Raw genomic sequence first — 18,977 nt, forward strand, 5'->3', positions numbered from 1 at the left:
CACCAGGACAAAGGGTCCGGGACAAGACAGGCTATTAGGAACCAGGAACAGAAGAGCAAAGTCAATTGTTTGACAATGTCATCTTGTTTGGTTTGTATGCTAATGCTGTTGAGATGGACTTAGGTCACTGAGCTCATGCTGTTCTTGATCTAGACAGGTTTTGGGGTGTTACCCACTATTAGCCAGGCTAGCTTGAATCAAGTGGCACGTCTGGGACACTTACGGATACAAAAGCAAAAAGAACAGATGATGGACGGAATGCTGACCTAATCAAACATTCACTCCCACTCACAGATCTGGGTTTAATCCATTGTTGTTTTGCTCTCCGCACCACCCCAGTGTGGACCCCGCCATATGCAAATCAGTCTTGACCCGGCTCCCCGTGCTAACAGTCCAGTCTGACTTGCCAGGCCAGGACCTTCCTGGACCAGAAACAAGCATCCTAGGAACAGTGTCGGGGTATCAGCTATCTTGAATCCAGTGGCAGAGTCAGCACGAGACCCACCTCTGGGAATATCCTTCCCATTTAAGCTACAAAAGTAAAAAGAACAGATGATTGACGGAATGCTGAACTAATAAGACTTTCACCCCAGTCACAGATCTGGGTTTTATCCATTGTTGTTTTGCTCACCACGCCATCCCAGGTTGGACCTAGCCATATGTAAATCAGTCTTGACTCTGCTCAGTATTGGGAACAGTCCAGCCCAACCTGCCAGGCTAGGTCCTCCCTGGACCAGAAACAAGCATCCTGGGACTGGTTTCGGGTTATCACCACTCATCAGCCAGGTTAGCTTGAATCCAGTGACACAGTGAATCACTAACAGTCAGCAGCTGTGAGGCCCGATTATAGAGCCGAAGATTTGGGAGGACAATGCCCCCCTCCATCTGCCGTCTTGTCAGTAGGGAGGGAGAGCAATGTCCTGGAGAGTCTCCCTCAGCCCCAGCTCTTCCGTTCTAATCCCTCTAACCCACCGATGCCTCTCTTCCTTCTTGGTCAGCCATGCGAGGAGTTTGCTAGCTTTATTGCCCACCTTGTATAACCCGCCCTTAGTGGCCTGGAACTGAGCTCTCGCTGCCTGAAGTACCAGAGCCACTTAGTCTTTCTACACTTCTTCTACTCTAAGGGCCAGGGCTCTAGTTGAGACAGCTACATATTTGGCTTCTTGTTGCAGCAATTTCTGGTCAAGACTCCGACAATCCCCCTCTTTATTCCTTCTCATGCCAGCCCTTTGTGCAATCAGCTGTCCCTGCAGGTTTGCCTTGTAGGCCGACCACAGATCGTCTGCCAACAGGACTGAGCCCTCTTTTTCTGCGAAATATCTGGCAGTGACCATAGTTACCAGCTGTTTGGTTTTCCTGTCCTTGAGTTCCCAGGCATCCCATTCTCCATGTTACTGTCTAACTTGGCACACCTATGCGGACCACAGTGAGTAGGAGGGAGTGATCAGAAATGCCTTAGTGGAAGAAGCTAGCTCCAGAGAATCTACTCATCTGATGTTTAGGCACCAAGAAATAATCCAGTTGGGACATAGCTTCCAGGGAGGTGACTGCATACGAGTATTGACATCTCCCAGGGTGTGTTGCCGCCATAAGTCAACCAAGCCCATGGCATCCACAAAAGTGGCCAGTCGCACGCCAGGTCTCTGCCTGTTGCACATTCTCATAACTTTATCAATATTTCCCTGTAGAGTCAAATTGAAGTCATCCCCAATATTGGTCAGTACATCTGGAGCACTCGTCAGCCAGGAACCCATGTGTTCCAAGCCTATGGATTGTAAGCCTCGGGGAAAATACCATGATCCAAGAACCACGTCCTTCCTATGGCACGGGCAGTGGTTTGTGGCCAGGCACCCGTTTTTGTCAACCCTGGTGTGGATTACTGTCAACATCAGGGCAGTGCGCGCTCTACGGGCGACTAGAATGAAAAAAACTAACAATTTCAAGCTAACATAATTTATGCATTGTGCTGATATGATGTTGTTTAACCTTTTGCATTGCAGAGTTGAATCCTGAAGACTTATGTTCAGCATGCATATAAATACTGTTCAGATGCAATGTACTGGTGCAGGCTTTCAGACTGTGTCAGGGTGTGGTCCCCTTCAGGGCCTTCTTGAAGCTTTCACTGCAGCATGCCTGGGTGTGGTTGGTGGGCTGGACGAAGACTCTATAAAAGACAGCCAGCCCAGCTCCACGTGCTCACTATTCAGAGGTCCCGGTGCAGAGAAGCAGCAACTTCCTAAGCTCCTGTTCCTGAGGCCTACTTTGATCTTCCAGGCCTTTCTTTGCCCTTCATTTACATTGGTGATCCTTGATCAGGGCGGTAAGACGGAGGTCGGGCTGGGCCCCCGATCCCGTTTTCGAAGGCATCTGAGTTCTTGGGCCTAATTATCATGTTGAGAGATTTTACCTTGTGTGTGTGAATGTGCTCTGGGTTTTTCTGGCATTTATATGTTAATATTTGAATCAGCAAGACGCGCGATTCGCTCCTCGTGCTTTAACCCTTGATATTCATTGTGCGCTACCATTTCTTGGCAGTTACATGGTGGCATTCGAATTGGCAGGACGCGATTCGTTCCTCATGCTTTATCCCTTGATATTCATTGTGCGCTACCATTTCTTGGCAGTTACATGGTGGCATTCGAATCAGCAAGACGCGCAATTCATTTCTTGTGTGTAATTCACATTATTCATTGTACGCTACCATTTCCTGACATTCATATGGTGACATTCGAATCGTCAAGAGGCGTAATTATTTTCCGGTGCCTAGATTCATGTTATTCCTTGTACGCTACCATTTCTTGTCATTCATAAGGTAGTCTTCGAATCGGCAAGTCGTGCGATTCCTTTTCTTGTGTTTAATTCATGATATTCAGTGTGCTTCACCATTCCTTTGCATTCACATGGTGGGCTTCTAATCGGCAAGACGCGCGATTAATTTCTTGTGTCTAATTCATGATATTCATTGTGTGTTAACATTTCATGACATTTATTGGCTGATTCGAGTCGGCAGAACGCGCAATTCATTACTTGTGTTGAACTCATGCTATTTAGCGACCGTTACCATTTCACGGCATTTACTTGGGGGTGCTCGAATTGGTAATACGCGCGATTCATTTCTTGTGTTTAAAATCACGGTGTTCATTATGTGCTACCACTTCATGGCATTTACTTGGTGGCTTTCGAGTTGGCAAGACGCGTGATTTATTTCTCGAGTCTAACTTATGTTATTCATGGTGCACAATCATTCCATGGTATTTACAACCTTTGTGAAAATCTGCAATGTGCGCAATTCATGTTCCGGCAATTTTGAGAAAACAAAAATGTTAGAGTTCTAGATGTGATGTTGTATGTACATAATAAGATCCTCAAACACGATTCATATGATGGTTTAGAAATCATTCAGATTATTTCCTGATCCTCATGCAAAAGATAATACTTGAATTTGAAAGTTGCATTTAACCTTTCTTGATTCCCTCACGTTGTCCATGTTTTCAGAATGACAATGCTTAGAGTCATAGCCTAGTACTGATTAATATGATATAATCTTGATATTGTGTGTTTTAACCTTTTTGCTTCCTACAGGTCTCCTTCCCAGCTGTTCCCTTCCTAATCCCCTTTTCCCCCACTTGGACTCTCTTAGACTCTGTGACAATTCTAATCAGAGTATTGGAGCTGTCTTGTGGTGGAAGTGTTGGGAGCGTGCACAGACCCCGAGGATCTGGGGACTCTGACAATTACCTCCAGTGGCAGGGATCGGCGAACCAAGTTTCCCACCCCCTCCCCCAGATCCCTCCATAAAACCAGCATGCACCAGCATTGTGTATCTGCCCCTACCCAAACATCCACAATTATTACTCAGCAGGTGGGTTTACTGCAACAGGGCTATGTCAGGGTCATGTGGAGCAAGTACCTCCTCACCAACCCTCACTTGAGTTTGTCCCCAGGCTATTGACGTTCCAGGAGAGAATCTTGAGGGGCGAATCTCAGCTTGAGCCATCTGTCTTGCTACTTCCCATTGAACCTTTGAGTCTCCAGTGCTTTCACCGGTCCTGCCTCCTTGGGATCCATAGTGTCTTGTCCATGTCCACAGACAACAATGCCTGTTATTCAGAACTTCCCCTTTCCTTTCACCTCGAGCTGTGGGCTTAGAACTACCCACCTACCCAATGCCTGTCGTCATGATATTGTAATCAAAACCATAGAGAAGACTGTTTTCTTAACAGGAGACTCCCAGGTTCATGGTCTCCGTTGGTAGGGGGCGCGAGGGCCACCTGGCACCAGGTTCCACTATCAACCCCCAGAGATGCCAGCTGCTCACCACTTCTGCCCCTCCCATCACTAGCCAAGCCGACTCCTTGGCCACCAGAGGGACCCACCCAGGCCACAGCAGCAACCAACCAATCTAAGGGCCATCCACGTCCTTCAGCCGGCACAAGCACCACGGGCTCACCTCAGTCCTTGTCTCCACCGGTGATCAGACACCTGTGCTGGACCAGTTGCCGCTGACAAGGTTCCAACCCTCCCTTTGTCCTCTTATGTCCCTTTCACGTGTGGGTGCGGCTAGGCTCGCCATCTTCAGATGAGGCAGATCGGCATCATGCAGGCCGTCAGGTAACTGGGGGGTCGGGGTTTCCTAGTGCCTAGTATTCAGTCCCCTGCCCCCACAGGGTCCTCACACCACCTCTCAGGTCCCTGGTGGTGCAGCCAGGTGAGCTGCATGTCCCCCTCTCCAGGCAGGCTGGCAAATAGATGTATTGATAGTGAGATCTTCAGGTCTGGCTATGGTGCTTCACTTTCTTACCTGTGTCTTTTAATTTCCCTGTGCAGCAGCACAGCCTGGATATTAGACAGAATTCCTCCCTGAGTGATGGTGACTCTGGCCAACAGTTTATTGAGCTCCTCATTGTTGTGGACAGTGATCTGTATGTGTCTGGGGATGCAGAACTTCTCGTTACACCGGCCCGCATTGCCAGCCAGCTCAAGGATCCCAGTGGTCAGCAGAGAGGCCCGGCCACTATTGCTCTGGCCCTAATGGAGCCATGCAGGGCTTCTAGGGCTTCCTGTAGCTGGGCAGGCACCACTCCTTTCACTCAGGGACCCGGTCCCAGACCACCAGCATTTAGTCATGGCTCAGCAGGTGGGCCCGTTATCCAACTGGGGAGGAGAGCTCCAACTGCACTCTTGTGCCCAGGCTCCCTAAATAGCCACTCACCAGCTCACAGTAGCCCTGGTAAGCAAGTCCTTTTCTGCCAAGTCCTTTTCTGCCATTATTCCAAACGCGACTGTCGGAAGCTAAAAAAGGAATGGCTCTTCAAACGCACACCTGACAGCCTCACAGCCCACAAAGACACCACCGGCAAGCACCACCAACTCATCAGACAAGCCAAACAATCCCACTTCAAAAACCGCCTGGACAACAACACACACGACAGCAAAGAGCTCTTCAGCATTGTGAAAGAACTCTCCAACCCCAGCGCCAACATCAACGACATCCCTCCATCCCAAGAACTCTGCAACGCAGTGTCCACCGTCTTCCACAGGAAGATCACCGACATCCACGCCACTCCCACGCCAGACCCCACCCCCGAACACTCCACCTGTGCAAACCACCTGACCTCCTGGACCAGCGTGAATGACACAGAGACACACAAGATCATGAACTCCATCCACTCAGGATCTCCGTCAGGCCCGTGCTCCCACCACGTATACAACAAAGCAGACTCCACCATCGACCTCCCAACTACGGAAGGTCATCAACATCTCCATCGAAACAGCGACATTCCCTGAAAAATGGAAACACAGCGAAATCCGCGCCCTCCTCAAGAAGCCCAAAGCAGACCCAAACGACCTCAAGAACCTCCGACCCATCTCCCTGCTCCCCTTTCCAGCAAAGGTGATTGAAAAAATGGTCAACACACAACTAACCAGCCACCTCGAAGACAACGGCATCCTAGACCCCTTCCAGTCCGGCTTCAGACGAAACCACAGCACCGAAACCGCCCTTCTCGCCGCCACAGACGACATCAGATGCCAAATGGACAACGGCAAAACATCAGCCCTCATCCTCCTGGACCTATCTGCCACCGCACCCTGGAATCACGCCTTCACGAAACCGGAATTCAAGGAAAAGCCCTCGACTGGATCGTCTCATTCCTCTCCGGCAGAACCCAGAGTCCGCCTCCCCCCCTTCTGCTCCGAAGCCACCAACATCATCTGCGGCATCCCCCAAGGCTCATCCCTCAGCCCGACGCTGTTCAACATCTACATGGCCCCCCTCGCACAAGTGGCCCGACAACACAACCTCAACATTCTCACCTACGCCGACGACACCCAGCTCATCCTCTCACTCACCAAACACCCGCGCACCGCCAAAACCAACCTCCACGAGGGAATGAAATCCATCGCCGAATGGATGAGAAACAGCCGTCTGAAACTGAACTCGGACAAGGCGGAGGTCCTCATCTTCGGATCCACCCCCTCCGCCTGGGACGACTCCTGGTGGCCCACCGCACTAGGAACCCCATCGACACCGACCGACCACGCTCAACCTGGGCTTCATCCTCGACTCCTCCCTCACCTTGTCTAAACAGGTCAACGCAGTTTACTCCTCCTGCTACAACACACTCCGCATGCTCCGCAGAATCTACAAGTGGATCCGGACAGAAACAAGAACAGTGACACAGGCCCTCGTCAGCAGCAGGCTGGACTATGGCAACGCACTCTACACAGGCATCCCAGCAAAAGACCTACTACGCCTCCAATGCATCCAAAACGCCTCCTCCCGACTGATCCTCAACGTACCCCGCCACATCTCCCACCACCTGAGAAACCTTCACTGGCTCCCCGTGGACAAAAGGATCACTTTCAAGCTTCTTACCCAAGTTCACAAAGCGCACCACAACACCGGACCAGCATACCTAAACAACAGACTCAGCTTCTACACCCCCACCCGTCAGCTCCGCTCCTCTAACTTCGCCGTCGTCCCCCGCATCCGAAGAAAGACCTCCGGCGGCAGATCCTTCTCATACCTCGCCGCCAAAACCTGGAACACCCTCCCCACCAACCTGCGACAGACTCAAGACCTACTCACCTTCAGAAGACTCCTCAAGACCTGGCTCTTCGACCAGTAACACCTGCTCACCTGCTCCCCCGCAGCGCCTTGAAACCCTCACAGGTACATAGTGCGCTTTATAAATCCAATGACTGATTGCCACGCACAGAAGCCATCCCAAGCACGTCAGTGGTTCCAAGTGCAGCTTCCCCAGGGCTGGTTAGGCCTGATTCCCACCTCGGAGGGGTCGGTCTGGGGGTCTTAGGACCCTGCCCTTCATCTTCATGGTCCCTGGACGCCAGGATACATGTCACCAGGAGGGTCAACAGCGCAGAGCTGCACAGGCTTGTGTCTGGCACCATATTTGGCTGGCCATGGTGCCACCCCCATCATTTTTTAATAATTGGGTGCACAACCCTGGTACATTGCAACTGGAGTAGGACAGTACACCTGATATGTAATCTGGTCCCTTTTTTCATAATGATTCTCATTGCTTTTTCTCATTGCTCACTGGAAATCAAAAATCTTCAAAGAGCAGAATACATACAATTCTAATTAGCATTCTTATTAACCCCTTTAACGCAGTGGATGAACTGTTCATGTTGACCCCTCTACCTCTGCAGTGCAGTGGATATGAACAGCGGAACCATCGTGGAGGTTGTGGGGAACCTCTGGAGGTTTCCTCAATGTAAATGTTTACGTGGCTCTGCACAGAATCCATCCTTCATCAGCCATCATCCCGAACAATCATGTCAGCGAGCCGTGCAGAACACCATTGCCATTACCCCCACAGGACAATATGCATGTGGAGCAAGTCAGTGGTGCTTCACAAACCTGATGGGCTCTCTCCTCCCGCAGGCTTCCCAACGTATGGGAGAAGCATTGATGGAAAGTGGAGAGCCTCCCCTTTCCGCAATGTGTACCAAGTATCCCAGAGGGCCTCCAATATTTTTTTTTCAGGTGGGGAATCAGGCCTTTCTGGCATAAGAGCCAAACTCCCACTTGGCTGTTATTGTTGCCCATTTTCCCTTCTATTCGGGCCCACAAAAGGGAGTGATTGCCTCCGCCAAGCAAATGGAAAATGGAAGCAGCTATTTTTATTGTTGTAGCTCCTGCCTGAGGGCTTTCTGTCACCCCTGGGCAAGAAACATGACATAAGGGCAATACTGAAAAGCAGACAGCTTTAACATTCAAATGGTCCATCTCTGCCATGGATTCCTGCTCAGAGATCACTGCAAGGACCATGATCCCCAAACAGGAATTTCACTAAGGAAGTTTATTGTCAGGGTGTAAGGGGGTCGCCCCCTCTGGGCATGGATCGATCTCCCTCAGGGGGCATTCATTATTTTTCCCACTAGAGAAATGGTCAAAGGGTTGCCCATTTCAGCCTTTGGCTCGCTTTCTATGAGTTATGGCATTATATATTACACAGTTTTAACGCAGTTGTCTTCCGTAATGGGCCAAATGTTGTGCCATTAACATTTGTCGTTGGCTCTGTATGGCATCCATCATGGGACAATGGGTCAGCCCCGTTCAGAAACAGGCTAACTTCAAAGTGAGTGATAGCATTTTGATATTTCACAACAAGCACATCATCACACAAAGTAGTTCCCTTCAGTGCTAGTTTCTAATCTAGAAATATGTGTTTTTTGAGACCTAAAAATATTTTTGCTTTTGGCCAATGTGTTTTTAAGACTGATGACAGCCTGGCAGATTCCCCAACAATAACGTTTTTCAAAAACCATAAATTTGTTTGGGTGGGACAGGGGACAGGAGGCATAATTAATTTTCTGCATTTTCTCTTCCCAAGTATAGGGGGTCATAGGGCCATGGCCTTCCCTCTGGAAAGGGAAATCTGAAATTTGTAATTGCCCTTTAGTTTGCCTTATTGTGTATTTTGTAAGTTGATATTTTGTAAGTTGAAGTATTTTTTTTCTTTTTCTCATTCAAGTGTACTCTACTTTGGTGGTCTGGAATGCATCCAAAAAACTAAGCACCAGATTTAGGCATGAGAGGATGGAGTACTGTGGGTCAGGAATGCAGAGGAATTAACGTCTGCCACCCTGATGGAAGTTCCACCTGATATGATGGAGTAACCTTCTTAAACACAAATTTTATTTCCCACAGCCTCACTGACAACAGCGACTAGCACAGAAGTAACAGACATGAAATAGATGTCATTACATAAAGATGGTCAACTTAACATAATAAGAGCATATCAACATATTGCAAGCATAAAAACTGTGAACTGTATCTCCTGGTCCCCCCAAAACTACTGATCATGTCACCTAAGCTATGGAATCCAGATATGCATCAACACTCTAGGAGTATGGAATTGATAGAAGCCTGAGAGGGGAGGCTAAAAGTGGCATCATGCCTGATCAGACGGGTGCTGAGAGGGGGCCCAACTAAGATGCTATTATGATTGTGATGGAGTACCTATGCACAAAACTCTAAATGAACCCCTAATTGTTGCTTCTTCTTTTACCCAGGCAGATGTAGTTCTTGTCTCTATTACGTTTGCAGTACACTTTCACTCCAGCTTTCACCTCAAATCTCACCACAGCATTGCCACTACATTAACATTTCCACAAGTACACCTCCAGTCTACCTAGCAGCAGAATTTGAGCATGAAAGTTTTACACACTTAGCAGAGATTGTGGCTCACTAGAGGACTGCTCCCTCAGTCTTAACTCAAATAATATGGGCTTGGTATAATACTGAAAGACCATGGGGAAAGGATCATGGATCAGAATCTGAAAGTGTTTTTTTTGTTAGAATTCCAGTTGATGATGACTCATCTATTTCAGTGATTCTAAAGAACATAGGTATGGCAGTTGTGATACCCATGTACAATTGCAATCTATAAATGTGAGATGCAGTGACAGTGTTGCCCAATCTGGAGTGCAGGCAGGTACCGCACAGAGTACAGGGAGAGTGCCTATTTTGCAGACCCCCTCAAAATGCATGTGAGATACAGTGACCGTGTTGCCCAATCTGGAGTGCAGGCAGGTACTGCACAGAGTACAGGGAGAGTGCCTATTTGGCAGACCCCCCAATATATTTCAGACACAAAAAGTCCCATTTGTTGCGGATGATGGATGTAAATACAATACTAAAAATGTTTTGTCCATTGACCACTTCTATATTTTAATGGATGAAGTCTTCCTTGAGTAAATAATTCACCAAATGAACAAGCCTGCAGAAGAGTTTCTGTGAGAGCTTGGGGGCACTCTGGTGCCTAATTCCAGGGCACACCGGTGAACTCCCAGGTAACTACCAGTGGGCACTGGGAAATATTCTGGGCCTTGCACTGTTCATGGGAATAGGGCACAAACCAACAGTACATTCCTACTGGCCCTTCTTGTATGGCACCAGCCTAAGGATGGAAGATGCTTCAGAAGACAAATATGAAGTATCCAGATAGAATTAACACTTAGACCCTGATTACGAGTGCCACCGGGGGTTTGGAGACAAATATTAAATCTGATAACATTTGATACTTTGGGGTTGGTATTTTCCCTGTGGGCTAATCTCCTATAGGAGCTTAGCCTCCAAAGTGGGTTATTAAACGTTGAATTGTGCTTTCGGTGGTAAAAACTATTTGTCCTTGTATTTACTAGGCCCCTTTCATTCATTAAATTTCAGCATGCTGAGTCCACCAAGAATTGCTCAATGTGCAGTGGGGCTTGAGGGAAACATCGGTAGTGCAGAATTTATTGCACCTGACAATCATTGACTAAGGTAAACTTCATGCCTCTTCTAATTGCGACCCAAGTGCAAGCACCTGTTTGTGCACGATTGTAAAAGTGCAGAAAACTCAGAATCAAGGCTTTAGCCTGAAAACTAGGAACTGTGGCAGGCACATTTTCTTCCAGTTAAGAAGCAATGGGGTTTCAGGAAGCTGAATATCATAACTCAATGCCAACACTTCACTCCTATGGGATGTGTCCCAATTCAGAATATTATTTGGCTGGAAATATATGCCATTTTATCAGATAGCAATGTCATACTTTTTGTGTAGATTTCAACCGAGATGGCTCCCGAAATGACAGATACATGCAAGAAACTGGAATGGCTTGTGGACCTGCACAAAAGAGCAGACGTGATGGATCCCTATGTCTCGATGCTTGATCTCACTGGAAAGGGACAGTGACTTCCGTACATCAACAAGGTCACTGAATTGAAATGCAGCTGGCCCCACCCTTCCAATAGGAGCAGGTCACCTGGTCTTGACCCCTCACTAATAAAACTGAAGAGGGTAGGGAAGGCAGATATTACATGGCTGAGTGCTTTATACAAATTGCTCCAATACTGCTGATTGAGTTCCCGCTGTATAAAACTTGAAAGCGCCATGAGCGCTACTGAAAAACAAAACAAACAATGACAAGTAACTGGTAGTTATGCTAATCACTCCACTACTGCCAATCGAGAGAAGGCCGACCTAAAAATAGAAAAGTTGTCCAGAAACCATCTGCAAAATATGGACGCAGCATATGTTAAAAGTAGTTGGCCGGTGTTCTCGAGGAGGGCTAAACACCGGAAAAGGCATGAAGTGTGCAAGTTTTTGACAAATTACATCAAGGGAATTTTGAAAGGCAAGCCTATGAATTGATGAAAGTGATGGGCGTGAGATGAGAGTGGTTAAAGCCCAGAGAATAAATTAAAGGAAGTTGAAAAGCAGCGCTTGCATTCTGCTAAGTGTTCGACCTAAAATAGGGGGTGCAAGACGGGAAGGAACATTTCTTGTCATCCAAAGGTCATATAAACAGCGCACTGCAAATACTTGTGCCACCTACGGTAAAGTGCCACCCATTTAGTTACTTTATCAGGGTTGTATTGCACTTTGTCCTAGCGACTGGTGAACCCAACTGAAGAAAACCTAGGCAGCTGCTTAATATTGTTTTGCCATAGATCTAAACGAAAATGTTAAACAAATGATCACAGCTCTTAGAGAATAAAAGTAAGACAACACACCAGCGAAACGAAGTAACATTTTATAGAATATTTTTACATCTTTGAAACTTATTTTACTTTTTTTTTTTTTTAGTTGTTTCTCCTAACTTTGTTCCTATACACTTTTTTCATGAAACAGTTAGTGAACATATGAGCCCAAGGAAGCCACGCTGCACTTCACAATCTCGGAGCACTGGTCAATGTTCTTCTTGATTCGATAAAAGCTCTCCACATACTCCGAACGGCCAAGGAGCTCAACAAAATCCTCATCGTGAGTTATTATAAGGAGTTGGAAGTTGCGTTGCTGTGAGCGACTTTTGATTATCCTGAAGAAGAAAAACAGAGGTTTTCACACATTTTATAGAAATCAATGCTATGCAGTCAGGGTACAGCGCATCTGAGGGATGCGTAGTCCATCAGAGGACATCATCCCCAGTGTCGAAAGCGAGCACTGTGCGTATAAGATATTTTTCTCACGTACTACAAACGTGGATTGTATTACTGAATATTCAAATAATTCACAGAATACCTAGCCATGACTTTTTAATTTTCTTAAGTAGCCTTCAGCAATATAAAGTCTTGCACTGATGGCAATTTATGAACGTTTTTACGAAGACTTAGCATGAAACTTAATGGAGCCATACACTGAAGTATGGATCCAATGAAGGGAAGATAAAGAGCACATTCTTGTTGACTTAAAGCTCAGGGCACAAACCCACACCCTTTACAATGCCATGACTGTATCCTCTGTACAATAGATGGAAGTCACTGGATTTTCCTGTCGTCAAGTATTAAAATTTAACAAAGTGTATAGCCGTCAGTACTTACTCAACTAAGGCATGTGCAAGAGACTCGATATTTTCTCGATCAAGATTCGTGGTGGGTTCATCGAGAGCAAGAATGCCACAGTTAAGGCAGAATGTCTCTGCTAGAGCCAGGCGAATAATGAGCGATGCTAGGACCTGAAAAAGAAAGGACAACAGCATAATTATTGATTAGCATTTTAAAAGGGTATTTTGAGGTAATTACAATTGTTCACACCAATGCACTCGTTTTAAACCAAGTCGATGTGCAAATATCCAAAACAAATTCATATAAAATGGCTAACATAATCAATATTGCTCCCGAATTTTACTAGTGGGGGAAGCACGGAGAGAGCCAAAAGAAACTGGGGGGAAAAAAAATCAGGACACCTGGATGGGTAGAGATTCAAACTGTGAAATGACGCAAATCTATCCCTAAGCAATCATTTGTTCAAACTGTGTAAGTGGTTAACTACTTACTTAATGAGTTCCCATTCACCATGAAACATTTTATCCACCTCTTGTGTATCCAAGAAAACACGTGTACAATGCTTTTGCACTGAGCCCCCAACATGAATTTATTCAAAAGGCAAAGATCAAATCGGCACTAGTTGCCTTAAGCAACTGTAAAGGAGAGGAACTTCCCGGACTTGGGCAGAAAACACATTAACAGCAAGCTATTAAAGTGTTTAAAATTGAGCTAGGATACGTACATTCCAGTTGCCTAGCGAGTAGGTAAATGAATGAAGTGAAGGGAATACTAAAACCCAGTGTCCTTAAATTTTTTCCAAACACGTGTGAGGCTTCTAAACGCACAGCAGTGTCCGAAAATCAAAGTTAAGGTGCCAAGATAAAAACCCGTCTAGCTGCAAGGTGAGCGATTGCAGATAATGACCGAATAAACATGGCCACTAAAGTTTAGGCATTAAAATGAGAAAATTACACAAAAACTGTGGAGAACATGGTGCACTGAACTCAAAAGTGCAGGGATGTTGTAAAATTAAAGTTTTCATTTACATTCATACGGGAGTCGCTGATTCTGACTGGGATTTAGACATAAAACAAATACAACTGAACAACCAATCCTCTATTTGAAAAGGAACCCGTCCAACAACAATTTCAAAAGCATTTCAATGCAATAGGTCTCGCATTTGTGAGAGTTAGAGCTACTGGCGTTGTAAATGACTGTCTTTTATCTATGTGTTTTGGTTTGGAGTGTATGGGATGCATGTGGTGTGGAGTGGAATTAGGTGGGTTGTACTGGAGTTGTTAGTTGTGGAATTGTGTTTGTGGAGTGTATTTGTGTAGTGGAAGTATGTGGCATGGTGAATAGATGGGATGAGAGCTGCACAGAATAGAAAGGAATATAGAGAGGGATAGGTAGTTTGTTTAGGAAGTGGTGAATAACTTAGAGACAGAAGTTATGCTGTAGAGCATTGTGGCTGCGTTTCCAAAATATACTTAAAGCTGATATTTGAGTGATAAATCATGTGGCATTGGAGAGATATTTTACAGATAGTGCTATCTTGGTACCAGAGGCATTGCAGCTAAGGCTATGTATTATACATGAAGAATAATTTCATACTGACATAGACTTTATTAAATTACTGGTGGCAAACATGACTGATGCACTGAAGTGAACAATGCTGGTAGTAACCTGGCATATGATGACCACCAATGTAATCTCATCTGATACAGTCACTTTTACAACACTAATAACATTAATAGCTCCTAAGGAGTTTAACTGAATATACGTGGCTCTCATTACAAAAAAGGCTGGAGACCACTACTCTACCCAAAGGCTGTTTTTGGAGAGCAGCATCAGTAGGACACTTTAAAGAAAAAACTATTGAAACCAAGTCTACAGTTTGAGACGGGGGTCCACATCCCCTTTCTAAAAGCTGTATGCAAGAGTGGAACCAAAGTCATCCCAATTTGTTACAGTTTCAAGTCCTTGACAACCGAAAGGGGTGCTCTGCAAGGTACTCAAAGGACTGATGTTACAACACAGAGATGACAAAAGGTACACTTGAAGGGATTGGAAAACTAGATGTGGGAATATTAGACGTGCATTAAACATTACTGGGAGATGGGGACAAGAATATTGCAGTTACGATGGACTGCAGCACAGGGGGTGGGGACAGAGAAGAGATCACATGGGATGGACTGGAAGGTTGTGGTGAAATTCTGTAACTAGCGCTATATAGGCCAAATTGTTCTCTTGATAAACCTTTGCTCGAAAGGTCACACACGCAAACAGCACTATGCAACTCTCCACAGCCAAACACGAAAAACTGAAACAAGGCAGCTTGCTATTTAGCAATACTGGGATGCCAGAAACAGGCAGTTGTAGTACACTAAAAAATACCTTGCACTTGTTTACTCAATAGTCCTTTGTAGCTGGATACGTAAAAAAAATTCATTAATTAACTATGGTCATTTAGCACAACATGAGAAAATACAGCAACTGCGATATGTTCAGGTAATATAGTTACAGCAGACAAATACTAACCGCAAGGTCCACAATAGCTATCTCACAGAAGCTTGGCAGTTACCAACTGGAAGGCTTTGCCCTGCCCTCCAAGAGGTCTTTTAGTGATACCAGCCACACCAAAACTCATGTTGTTTGGAGAAAAGGCGATGTGGTACGGAACCTAAAGGCAGCCCCTCGATGCAGGTTAGTCATTCACCGCATTCATACCCTAAGGCAGTGGCAGAGAAACAGGACTGGAGGTTAGAAGAGTAGAGAACAGACTGTCCAGTTGGCAGCTCAAGATGCTGAGCCCTAAGCACAAAATGTGCACTCAGTAAAGGTGAGTAACAACTAAAGGCTCAACCAGTGCGAAGAAGTGAGGTCCTCGGACACGGAGACAGGAAGGGAAGTCGAGAAACCACAGGAAGTGATGCACCACACAATGATGTAACGTCTGGGTGACTGGCGGCTGTAAGCTGAGCTATGGAACTTGCTGCGGTGAGGAGTCCGGTCAAACTAAGCCCACCCATGGGATAGCCAGCATGCCAACAGAGACCCAAGTCACTAACTCACAGTGGTCATCTCACAAAGGAATCACACAAAATATCTGTGGCCTAACACCAGAACAGTTGACTTTAGAACTGCATAACCAGGTTTTGAGGACCGGTCTTAACTCAACATCCTGTGATTAGTTATAAATCACTTAATGGCCTCTTTAAAAAATGAATTTAAACTTGTGTAATGTAATCGGGTGCTCATGTTAAAGGGCTGTAATGTCCTGCCAAAAAAAACAAGAAAAAAAAAAACACTGAGGGAGCAGCAGACAGCTCGAGGGTGAGGGGAGAAGAAATAGTACCTCAATCACGTTGGGAGTAGCAGACAGGCACTAATTCAGTTAAATCAATCAGTGCTTGGTCCCTGCTCCACAGACAGACCGGAAATGATGTCCGGCCTGAAGTGGATAAATTATGAGGCTGTAAAGAAGAGTGCCACGCAAGCCAACAAATGGTGAGCGACAGCAGGGCTTCCAAGCCCTTTTCTAACTACAACAGCATCTCACAAGTGATATGCATGGGCTAGTGCATGCTATCACAGGCTCAGCCCTAAAAAAACAAGCAACTAGAACAGGACCACATAAAGTAAGCTTGGGAGGATTTGTTTTAAGGCATGAGCAGTGCAACATTTTGTGACTGACTGGTTGCTGGGCTTGTGTGTTACAATGCTATTCTCTTGATGTATCTGTATTATTGCGTTGTTAATGTGTGGTAGTGTTTATTGCTGTTTTATTTCATTGTTTTATTTTGAAGTGGAGTTCTGTTATTAAGTTGTGTTGCATGTCTCCTTAGTCAGTCTTATCAAATATGCAGTCACACTATTATGACACAAAGTACAAGTTACTTACCTTCGGTAACAATATATCTGGTAGAGACATGTTGTAGTTGCAGATTCCTTACCTCAGAATTTTCCCCCAGGCGTCAGAGTGGATCTGGAGATTTTTTTTTCAAGCAAAACTCTTGGTAGGTGGCGTTGATCAACTCTGCGGGCGCAGTTGGCGTCATAGTAGTACACAGACGCCGCCTCGGCCAGTCTCACCAGTGACGCCAGTTTCTTTTCACGACTTTCCACGCCAAAGCGCAGAGCCTGTGAAGAACACGGACATTGGTGCCCCAGAGCTAAAGCCCTGAATGGGAAAGCCCTCTCCCTAGAAATAAGTTCACAAGCGGGGAGGATGGGTGGGTCGGTAAGGAATCTACAACTAGAATATGTCTCTACCAGATATATTGTTACCGAAGGTAAGTATCTTGTACATCTGATAGAGACTTCTAGTTGCAGATTCCTTACCTTAGAATAGATACCCAAGCAATGCCATCCTCAGAGGTGGGCTATGAACCAAGATCATACTAGAAAGTACTGCAGGACCGAATGACCACAGTGCAGTGCCTACGGACCTGATTTTGCAGGACAGGAACTCCACGTGCCAACGCTGTGGAAGCAATAGTTGCTCTGGTGGAATGGGGGTTCAAACCCTCAGGGGGTTGCTTTTTTACCAAAGCGTAGCACATCTTGATGTAAAGAAGTACCAATCGTGAGATGGTAGATTTTTGTACAGCCTTCCCTTTCTTCGCACACACATATTCAACAAAGAGTTGATCGTCCACCTGGAAATCTTCAGTACGATTGAAATAGAACACCAACGCTCTTTTTGGATCCAGGTGGTGGAGTCTCTCCTCCTCATGAGAAAGATGTGGAGGTGCGTAAAAATTAGGCAAAGCGATGGACTGGCCTACATGAAAAAGTGTAACAAGTTTGGGAAGAAAGGAAGCCTTAGTGCATAACACCACTTTGTCAGGGTGCACAGACAAAAATGGGAGCTTAGAAGATAGAGGCTGAAGCTCACTCACTCTGCAAGCAGAAGTGATGGCAACAAGAAAAACAGTTTTGAAAGTAAGGAGCTGTAAGGGACAATTGTGCATCGGCTCAAAGGGAGTACACATCAAGTAAGTAAGGACAAGACTGAGATCCCACTGAGGCATGATAAACAGAGTGGGAAGAAACAAATGGGTTAGGCCCTTAACCTCTTCGCTGCCAGGCCTTTTCCCCCTGCTGTGGCAGGCCTTTTTTGGGCTATTTGGGGCAGTTCGCGCTTAGGCCCTTATAACTTTTTGTCCACATAAGCTGCGTCCTTTTTTCCCAACATCCTAGGGATTCTAGAGGTACCCAGACTTTGTGGGTTCCCCTGAAGGAGGCCAAGAAATTAGCCAAAATACAGTGAAAATTTCGTTTTTTTCAAAAAAATGGGAAAAAGTGGCTACAGAAGACGACTTGTGGTTTTTTCCCTGAAGATGGCATCAACAAAGGGTTTGCGGTGCTAAAATCACCAGCTTCCCAGCTTTCAGGAACAGGCAGACTTGAATCAGAAAACCACATTTTTCAATACAATTGTGACATTTTACTGGGACATACCCCATTTTTACGATTTTTTGTGCTTTCATCCTCCTTCCAGTCATTGACAAAAATGGGCGTGAAACCAATGCTGGATCCCAGAAACCTAAACATTTCTGAAAAGCAGACAAATTTCTGAATTCAGCAAGGGGTAATTTGTGTAGATCCTACAAGGGTTTCCTACAGAAAATAACTGAAAGAAACAAATATTGAAATTGAGGTAAAAAAACCAGCAATTTTTCTCAACGTTTTACTCTGTAACTTTTTCCTGCAATGTCAGATTTTTGAAAGCAATATACCGTTACGTCTGCTGGACTCTTCTGGTTGCGGGGATATATAGAGCTTGTAGGATCATCAAGAACCCTAGGTACCCACACCCAATAAATGAGCTGCACCCTGCAGTGGGTTTTCATTCTATCCCAGGTATACGGCAATTAATTTGCTGAAATATAAAGAGTGAAAAATAGCTATCAAGAAAACCTTTGTATTTCCAAAATGGGCAGAAGATAAGGTGTTGAGGAGCAGTGGTTATTTGCACATCTCTGAATTCCGGGATGCCCATACTAGCATGTGAATTACAGGGCATTTCTCAAATAGACGTCTTTTTTACACACTCTCTTATATTTGGAAGGAAAAAATGTAGAGAAAGACAAGGGGCAATAACACTTGTTTTACTATTCTACATTCCCCCAAGTCTCCCGACAAAAATGATACCTCACTTGTGTGGGTAGGCCTAGCGCCCGCAACAGGA

General features: G+C 45.6%; 1 protein-coding gene across 2 annotated transcripts in view; it reads right to left on the reverse strand.

Moving 5' to 3' along the window:
• Nucleotides 1-12,032: 12,032 nt before the first annotated feature.
• Nucleotides 12,033-18,977, reverse strand: part of RAD50 (RAD50 double strand break repair protein) — a 484,618-nt gene continuing 477,673 nt past the window's right edge. For both annotated transcript variants that reach the window (XM_069244739.1, XM_069244738.1), the window contains exons 25-26: nt 12,836-12,969; nt 12,033-12,333 (exon numbers count right to left, since the gene is read on the reverse strand). In XM_069244739.1, the coding sequence (XP_069100840.1) occupies nt 12,147-12,333; nt 12,836-12,969 (321 nt within the window). In that variant the 3' untranslated portion in view covers nt 12,033-12,146. The remainder of the gene's footprint in view (nt 12,334-12,835; nt 12,970-18,977) is intronic.

Source organism: Pleurodeles waltl, chromosome 7 (genome assembly GCF_031143425.1).
Source record: "Pleurodeles waltl isolate 20211129_DDA chromosome 7, aPleWal1.hap1.20221129, whole genome shotgun sequence".
Classification (NCBI taxonomy): domain Eukaryota; kingdom Metazoa; phylum Chordata; class Amphibia; order Caudata; family Salamandridae; genus Pleurodeles; species Pleurodeles waltl.